This window comes from Laccaria bicolor, genomic scaffold, assembly GCF_000143565.1.
Source record: "Laccaria bicolor S238N-H82 LACBIscaffold_2 genomic scaffold, whole genome shotgun sequence".
Classification (NCBI taxonomy): Eukaryota; Fungi; Basidiomycota; class Agaricomycetes; order Agaricales; family Hydnangiaceae; genus Laccaria; species Laccaria bicolor.
The window spans coordinates 725,377-734,626 of record NW_001889873.1 but is presented as its reverse complement, the minus strand read 5'-3'; the positions used below and the strand labels follow the sequence as shown (position 1 = coordinate 734,626).

The window sequence follows — 9,250 nt, the reverse complement described above, 5'->3', positions numbered from 1 at the left end:
TAGGCTGGTCTTGTGTGCTGCCTCGCATCTGTTTCCACATCATGAGCACCATCAACAAGTCCACGGATTTCACGCCTTTCCAACTGTGAATGGGGCATAATCCTTGGATAATCCCTCCATTATTACCACTACCTCGCAGCGCTACGGCAGAAGATATATCCGCTCGAGACATCATCCTGCGGCTGCAAACTGACATTGAAGAAGTGCAAGACAATCTCTTATGTGCCAAAATAACACAATCCGTAGAAGCAAATAAACACCACTCTCTAAATTTTCCTTTCACTGTCGGTTCACATGTTTGGCTAACAACCCTTCACAGGTGCAATGAGTACAAGGCAAAAGGTGAAAAACGGGTTGCAAAATTTATGCCTCGGTACGATGGACCATACAAAGTCGTTGATACAGACGAAAGACACTCAACTGTCACCATCGAATTACCTAATGCCCCCAACATCTTCCCCACATTTCACACTTCGGAACTCCTTCCTTTCACACTGCGGGAGTGGGCTTGTATATCCATCGGATATATCCTGAATAAGTCGTGATTGACCAATCAGAATGCACCGATCACAATTTATCCAGAGAATAAACAAGCCACATCCCCGCAGTGTCATCGAAAACGATGACTCCCTTTTCCCTTCACGAAAATTCGAAGAACCCCCGCCGATACTTACACCTGAAGGCGAACAAGAATTTTTCATTGACAAGATTCTAGATCAGCGCCGTCGAGGCTGCGGATATCAATACCTCATTCATTGGCACGGTTATGGGCAAGACCACAACCAATGGCTACCCACGTCAGAACTTCAAGAATGCGCGGCTCTCAACCACTGGCTGGCATCTAGGGGTGAAAGTTGAACTTACGTAGCTTTTGTTTTCTTTTTTGCCAGCCGGTAGCTTTTCCCACTGGGTTTTTAATGCACCCGTGCTTGGATTTTACTTACCTTTCAACGTCACTGATCTTTTTTCCTTTTCTTGTTTTAAAGCAGGGGAGGGTGTAATCACAGATTACACTTGTTTGGCATCACCCTCCTTTGATTACATCACATACACACTCTGCTCTCTTACCTACCACCATCATCTCGCACTCACTCCTCTGTATATTCCCCACACTTAGACCTCCAGAATCATACACTTGGTATACTTCTGTCTTGGTGTGATCTCTCTCTCTCTCTCTCCAGTACTTTACCATCCCCCACATAATCCACATGGACTCCACTGGATTCCACTGGATTCCACTGGATTCCATTGGATTCCACTGGACTTCACTACATACTGGCAATATCCACAAATCTGGACTCCACTGGACTCCCAGCACAAAACTGGACTCCACTGGACTGCAAGCACAAAACTGGACTGGACTGGACTGGACTGGACTGCAAATCACAAAACTGGACTGGACTGGACTCCACTGGACTCTCCCAACACAAAACTGGACTGGACTGGACTGCCACAGACTTAAGTTAATCCAGAATTCCTCTTCAAAACAAAAAATAAAATTGAAGTATATTCATTAATTAAATTAATTAAATTTACATAGATTCTATGTTACAGAGGAGGGAGGGAGGGGGAATGGAAAGGGAAAGGGAAAGGGAGGGGGAAGAGAGGAATGAATAGAGGGGGGAGGGAGCAAGGAAGGGGGAAGGAAAGGGAGGGGGGGAGAGAGGAGCAAGGAAAGGGGAGGGGGAAAGGGGGAGGGGGGAAAGGGGGAGAGACTGAAGGGGGGAGAGACTGAAGGGGGGAGAGTGTGAAGGGGGGAGGGAGTGGAGGGAAGTGGGAGTGGTGAAGAGAGGAGGTAGTGATGGGGGGAGAGAGTGGAGGGGAAGGGTGATGCTGCTGGGCCCTTGTTGCCGTTCAGCACTGGCGGGCGCTCATCGTTTTTTGTGGGCATATTGTTTTTCGGGTGTGGTGGCAGCGGCGGCGTTTTCGTCGGCGCTCGTTCATCATCGTCATCGTGTGTCGTCGTCCCGGCGTGTCGTGTGTCGTCGTCCCGGCGTGTCGTTGTCGTTGTAGTTGTGTGTCGTTGTCATTGTCCCGGCGTGTAGTCGTCGTTGTCGTTGTCGTGTGTCGTCATCCTCGTGTGTCGTTGTCGTTTTTGTGGGTGGGGGTCGTTTTTCATGGGCGGTGGCTGGTTTTCGTGTGACGTGGCAGCAGGCGGTGGCCATTTTCCATGGGCGCTCGTTCGTGTGGTCGGCTTTGCGTGTTGTCGTCATCGTGCTTGCGTGTCGTCGTGCTCGCGTTTCATCGTGCTCGCGTGTCGTCGTCGTGCTCACATGTCGTCGTTGTCGCCGTCCTCATGTGCCGTGCATGGGTGGTTGCTGGCGTCGTGCCTGTCGTGGTGAGAACGGAGGAACGGGGTGGTGGGGCATACGTACCCCTTGCCCATGACGTTGCCACGTCATGGGCGTTGTCCCTCGTCCTTGGTCCATCATTCCACGCTGGGGGTGTCGTTGTCATTAGCGTGGGCATCATGTGCGTCGTTAGCATGGGCGTGGGCGTGGGTGTCGTGTGCATCGTTAGCATGGGCGTGGGTGTCGTCGGCGGCGTTGAGATGTGAATGGTGGTGGTGGTGGAAGGGAAAGGGATGGTCACGGCAGTGTGACCATCCCACAAACAGGCAACATGACGATATGGCACGCCCTCAAGTAAGTCATGTGACCTCACCCCGCAGACTGAACAAAATCATGAATCCTTATTGCAGCTATCACTGACCCACACTATATGTAAATTATAATCTTTCCATTCATTGATTAATAAAATTGTAGGTATAGCTTGTCTATTGTGTAGTCCATTTTCGCTTTTTTAGTTATATTCATACATAATAATAATAATAATATACTGGAATGACTGGAATCCACTGGAATCCACTGGACTCCACTGGACTCTGACTGGACTCATAGTCCACTGGACTGGGACTGGACTCAGGAAAGTGGCTGGCAGTCCAGTGGGAGTCCAGTGGACTGGACTGGACTGGACTGGACTGGACTCCAGTGGACTGGGCATTCTGCCAGCCAATCTGGCCTGGTAAGAGGGCCACTGGAACCCACTGGAGTCCACTGGAATCCACTGGAGTCCATATGGATTACGTGGGGGAGGGTAAAGACCTCCTCTCTCTCTATCATCGTCTTTAGTGTTATCTATTCCCCTCTTAGGGGATAGATTTCCACTTTTTTTGAAGTAAAGCAGTCCCTAGAATGCACAAAGGACCACCTAAGCCAAAAGGCAGAATAACTGAGAAGTTATATTCTCAGCCAGTGCATCCTATATATGATACAGTATGGGACCTGTAGTAATCATGCCATGATTACACCCTCCCTATCTCTGGAACTTTGCCCCCTCGTACAGACCTGGTCCCAATCCCATAGTCCTGGAGTTCCTCATGGGGTTTCCAAAGTGGGAGTGCTCATATAGGCCACCCCAAGGGTCTACCCCCTTGCAACTAACAGTATTCATTCCCACGGTCCCACAGCCAGCTTTGCCATGGGCCAGGATTGAACCTGCAGCCGAAACTTCTCAGTTAATATAAGCAGTCCCTAGAATGCACAAAGGACCACCTAAGCAAAAAGGCAGAATAACTGAGAAGTTATATCAGTACTTTACAGTGCCCCACCTATTCCTGCAGGATTCCACAGGAATTGCACTGGAATGCAGAATAAGGTTGAAAAACCCATGTAAGTTTACTAGTACTTTAATTAATTCCAACCTTATCCTGATGACTTGTTATTCAAAATTCCTTATGAGCTTACATCTCAATAGATCAAATTGTAATGTATTTTACTACATGCTACTACATAGAGTCTGTATTAAAGGGAGGGGTGTATTTTACTACATACTACTATACTACACAGAGTCTACATCAAAGGGAGGGGAAGGGACAAAGCGGGGGACAAGGGACAAGAAAAGGGGAGGTACAAGGAAGGGGGTAGGGACAAGGAAAAGGGGGGAGGGACAAGGGACAAGGGACAAGGAAGGGGATAGGGACAAGGAAGGGGGGGAGGAACAAGGAGCCAAGCGAGCGCATAAATGCGCTCGTCGTTGTGCGTAGGGTGGTAGAGCTGGAGATGCTCGCCGCCGTTTGTAGCTGGTGCTGGGGCGCCGTATCGTGGTGGTGCTGGCTCGTGGATCGTGGTGGGCGTGGGGTGTTGTTTCGTGGGTGCTGGCGTTGTTTCATAGGTGCCGGGCGTTGTTTCGTGGGCGCGGGGTGTTGTTTCGTGACGTGGACGTTCTGTGGTGGGCGCTGGGTGTTTTTCGGTGGGCGATGGGTGTTGGACGTGGAGGTAGTCGCATTGCCGTGGACACGTCGTCCTGTTGTCTGGCGTGGATGCGTCATCGTGGGTGTTGGCGTCGTCGTCGTTGGCGTTGGCATGTCGTTGTCGTCCATGGCATCGTTTGGTGGGCGCTGAGCGTTGTTTCGTCTCCGGGGACGTCGCTCCGTATCCATTCGGCGTTGTTTCGTGTCCGTTCGGCGTTGTTTCGTGTCTGGGGGCGTTGTTTCGTGTCCGTTGGGCATTGTTTCGTATCCGCTGGCGGTGTACGTGGGCGCTGGGCGTCGTTTCGTGGGTGGGGTGTGATTTTTGTGGGTGCTGGGTTGTTTTTGTGGGCGTTGCGGCGTTTTCGTGGGTTCTGGCGCTCGTTGTTTCTTGACGTGGCATCGCCGCGTTGTTGCTGAACGGCGTTGTGGTCGATGTTGGTGGTCATGGTGGCCATGGGCGATCGAGGAGCGACGTTGGCGGTGGTGGCTATGGGTGACGGTGATGGCGTGGCGTTGGCGGCGGTGACGAGCATGGTGAAGGTGGTGGAAGAAGAGTGGCCGTGTTTGGTGAGCATGTTGCCAAACAAACATTGTTTGTGATCCATCGAAAATAAATAAACTATAATACAGTAACAAATAAATAAAATAAACAGACAGGACTGGAATCCCATTCCTGCCCACTCCAGGGAATCCCATTCCTGCCCATTCCGGGGAAGACCATTCCGGGGAGCATTCCGGTGTAAATTCCGGAATAATCAGATTTCACCGGAATGAGAAAACACAGGAATGACAAATTTAGCAGGGCTTACTGCTAAATTTCATTTCACCGGAATCCACTGGAATCCACCGGAATTCCGCCGGAATGACCGGATTCCTGCAGGAATAGGGGGGGCACTGATAAGACCTCTATCACATCCATCATAGCTATCTCAGAAAAGTCGCAAAGGGAAGCATCTCCCCGGACTTCTTTGATGGAGAATGACAAAGACACAGAGGATCAGGCAACAAATGAAGTTTGGGCTGAAGAGGAGGAAAGCTTCAACCCTAAAACTGCAGAGTTACCTGACCTTACAACTTACCCATCAGAGAAAATGGAGGAATTCTTGGACATAGGCTCCATTCCCAAACACTTGAAGGAAAGGGCTTGGGATATGCTAAAGCAACGTCAGCAGGCCTTTGGCTTTGATGGTCAACTGGGTCACCACCCGAGTAAGGTTCACATCAGGACTGCAGATGGGCAAGTGCCAATAGCTGTGCCTATGTACGGCACGTCGCCAGCCAAGAGAGCTGTAATGGACGAACAGCTTGATAAATGAGAGGTCTTTATTGTCCTCCACTGATTCCTGCCGGATTCCGGCGGAATCCGGGCAATTCCTGGAATTCCAGAGGAATCAAATTTGGCAGAGGACCCTGCCAAATTGATCAAACAATTCCGCGGAATTTTGAATGGAATTCAAATTCTGCTGGAATGGTTCTGGTGATCACCCGGAAGGAATGCTCACGGAACGAGCCAGAACGGAATTCCTAACGCCCAAATCGAGTGTCAGCATTTGCCGACGTTTGATCTGGGCATCATCAACAAACAGCACCACATCTCTCTCTTAACCACCACCATCACCGATGCCTACGCACAATGTCCACCACCACACACCAGCCACAATGACGAGAGAACGACAACGTCCATCGTCGTTCTCACCACACTAACACAACACCACAGCCATGACACGGGAAACAACGCCCCAATGCCAGTGTTGGAAGGTCATGACTAGTGTTTGGAAGTCCGGTCTCGTGACTGGAAAAAGACCGTAACCAGACTGGACCAAGACCGCAAAAGACCGGACCTGCAGTTACAGTCTTTTATTTTTGAAATGTAAAGACCGCAAAAAAACCGGTTAACGTGAACCGGTCTTTTGTAGCCCCTTAAATACCCTTTAAAACGCACCCAAGAACGTACGATTTGGTAAAAAAACGAGAGAGATATGAATTAAAATGTAAATTACTTTTGGGAATAATAGATGTACCAGACTTATTTTATAGAAGCACCAATTACTAACAGAATTTAACGTTCTTGGGCTCGTTTTGAAGCTATTAGAGATGTTAATAAATTTACCGATTCATAATTTTAAAATATTGGCCTAAAGACCGGTCATAAACCGGTTAAAACCGATGCAGACCAAAACCGCGGTCTGCGGTCTTTTTGCGGTCTGGTCTGGTCTTTTGACTTCTGGGGAAAAGGCAGACTGGTTACGGTTACGGTTAACGCCCCTGGGCATCAAAAAACCGGACCGAACCAGACTTTCAAACACTAGTCATGACTAAAAATAAGAAGTCACGGTCATGACTTTGATGACTAGTCACAACTAGTCATTGACATCAATTTTTGATTGGCTTGCACGTGATGAATGACTTTGAGGGAAGGGTCTGATGGATGACGGTAAGGGTCTGATGGGAAGGGTCTGCCCTACTTGGAGAGTGGAGATTATGAATAACAAAACTAGCAATTTGTGTGCACGTTGGCATATGCACTCTGTACTCCATGCTTGAAGTATATATGATCAATCCAACATTTACTTACCCAAGGAAATCATACAGAGCGCTGCCATATACCGATCATATGCTGTTTGTCAGCTGCACTTGGATTTCGGAAAGGAAAGACACCCCCTGAGGATAGCGACAACTCTGACCTTGAGGACCTTCCTTCCCTTGTAGATTAAATATTTTGAACACAAATTCCAGTCTTTTGTGTGTGTCGCAGTGACTGCGCTGCACAAAAGTTCGTTGCTTATCTAACTATCCTGCCTTATTTAGTAAATGGTGACTGAGTCACAGTCAATTTGACTTGACTTTTGACTTCTTTTGACTTGTCATGACTAGCATTGACTAGTCAATGACCGGCACATCACTGCAATGCAACGTCACCAGTCCCAGTAAATGAGTGCAGCAACACGTTGCCACGTCGCTATCAGCAACGTGGCAACCAGACGACGAATGACGAAATCGTCGTTTGTCGTCCTAGGTGAGCACCCTGTCCCCAACCCAGCTTCAACACATGACCACCACAACCATGCCAACAGATGACACATGGAGCACCACCACGTCAACAGATGATGCCCACCTCAACAGATCGCCACCACGTCAGCGGACAACAATGACGACATCATCAATGGACTGCTGCCACGTCAGTGGACAACGACCACCTCAACAGACGACACCCACGTTAATGGACGACAACAACCACCTCAACGGACGACGCCCACGTTAACGGACGACAACAAGCACACCAGTGGATGACGAGCACATCAGCGGATGACGAGCACATCAGCAGACAATGCTCATGTCAATGGATGACGACGACGACGACGACGATGTCAGCAGACGACGCCCACATCAACAGACAACGGCGAGCACGTCAACGAAGACACAACAGGAATGACGTAAAGCACAGGACGACGAACAGTGACAAGGCCCAGTACTCCCCACCACTCTCTCCCCCCTCCATCAGTCCCCACCACTCCATCCACTCTCCCTCTCTTCCCTCCCTCCATCCTTCTTCCCTCCATCTGTCCCTCTTCCCTCCCTCCATGCCCCCTCTCTCCATTCCTCCCCCCTCTCTCCCTCACTCCCTCCCCTCCATCACTCCCTCCCTCCTCCATCACTCCCTCCCCTCCATTCCCTCTCCATCACTCCCCACCACCTCTCCCCATCACTCCCTCTCCCATCACCCCTCTCTCCTTCACCCCCCTCCCTCCCCTTAACACTCTATGTAGTAGGATAGTTTTGTAGTAGAATAATTTTATGTAGTAGTGAATACACCTGAAATATTTATGTTCAAATTTGAATATCATAAGCATTTCCTAAGTTTAAGTTATCAGCATAGAATAGAATAATAGATTGACTGACTACATTACACAATTAATTCAGGAGGTCTTGATAAGTGCAGATTAAGTCACATGACATCTAGCTGAAGTGGAATTGTAGGGGAAACTGAGAAGTATAGATTTGTACTGAAATTTCTGTCTATTCCATCTGGATTCCTGTCAATTCCGGCCGGAATCAGTGGAGGAATGGAAAGTATTGATAAATGGTTTGAACAAGATGTTATCGAACCCTTGAAGAGCCCATGGAGCGCTCCCGTGGTTATCACCTACCGAAATGGCAAGCCCCGGTTCTGTGTTGACTACCAGAAGCTCAATGCTGCAACTACACCAGATGAATTCCCCATCCCAAGGCAGTCAGAAATCTTATCATCACTATTGGGAGCACAAGTTCTGTCCTCTCTTGATGCATTGTCAGGTTTCACACAACTGGAGATGCATGAGGATGATGTTGAGGAAACCGCCTTCAGGACTCACAGAGGCCTCTTCCAATTCAAACGAATGCCATTCAGTTTATGGAACGGCTCTTCAATTTTTCAACGAGTGATGCAGGGTATTCTCACCCCCTACTTATGGATCTTCTGTTTGGTATACATAGACGATATCGTTATATACTCCAAGACTTACGAGGACTACATAAACCACTTGGACAAATTGTTGGAAGCAATTGAACTTGCCAGAATCACTCTTTCACCAGTCAAATGCCATTTGTTTTATTTGTCAATACTACTACTTGGACATAAAGTTTCGCGCTTAGGACGTGTACTTTACCCTCCCTCACGGATTCCAGATGGACTCCATAAATCCATTTGGACTCCATCTGGAAAAGACCTCACCCTATAATTTCGTTGAAAATCCATCTGGACTCCACATGGACTCCACCTGGAATCCAAGTGGCCTCCAGATGGATTTCAACATGGACTCTGCCTTGTACAAATTATGGAAAATCCCAACTGTAGCCAGATGTCATGTGACTTAAGCTAACTCAGTCATAAGAATAACTTAAGATATTAGGAAAATTCAAGTTATTTATTGAATAAAATTACATAAATGTATTTTACAGCTTTGAATGTTAAAGAGGGGGGGAGGGATAGGGGGGAAGGGGAGGGATGGAGGGGGAGTG

The 9,250-nt window shown here is 48.6% G+C and overlaps 3 protein-coding genes across 3 annotated transcripts; 2 read left to right on the top strand and 1 right to left on the bottom strand.

The window, feature by feature from the left end:
• Positions 1-3,851: 3,851 nt before the first annotated feature.
• On the bottom strand, positions 3,852-6,015 carry LACBIDRAFT_321639 (uncharacterized protein; the record flags this gene model as incomplete). The annotated part of the gene is made up of 6 exons (XM_001874471.1): positions 3,852-4,479; positions 4,646-4,871; positions 5,062-5,126; positions 5,332-5,406; positions 5,473-5,539; positions 5,958-6,015. The coding sequence occupies 6 exons, from the start codon at positions 6,013-6,015 to the stop codon at positions 3,852-3,854; spliced, it is 1,119 nt and encodes a 372-aa protein (XP_001874506.1).
• Positions 6,016-6,418: 403 nt separating this feature from the next.
• LACBIDRAFT_305190 (uncharacterized protein) lies at positions 6,419-6,571 on the top strand (the record flags this gene model as incomplete). Its single annotated transcript, XM_001875045.1, has 1 exon — positions 6,419-6,571. One exon carries the CDS (start codon positions 6,419-6,421, stop codon positions 6,569-6,571), a length of 153 nt encoding a protein of 50 aa, XP_001875080.1.
• Positions 6,572-7,617: 1,046 nt separating this feature from the next.
• LACBIDRAFT_305189 (uncharacterized protein) lies at positions 7,618-8,007 on the top strand (the record flags this gene model as incomplete). Its single annotated transcript, XM_001875044.1, has 1 exon — positions 7,618-8,007. The coding sequence occupies one exon, from the start codon at positions 7,618-7,620 to the stop codon at positions 8,005-8,007; it is 390 nt and encodes a 129-aa protein (XP_001875079.1).
• Between the last annotated feature and the right edge of the window lie 1,243 nt (positions 8,008-9,250).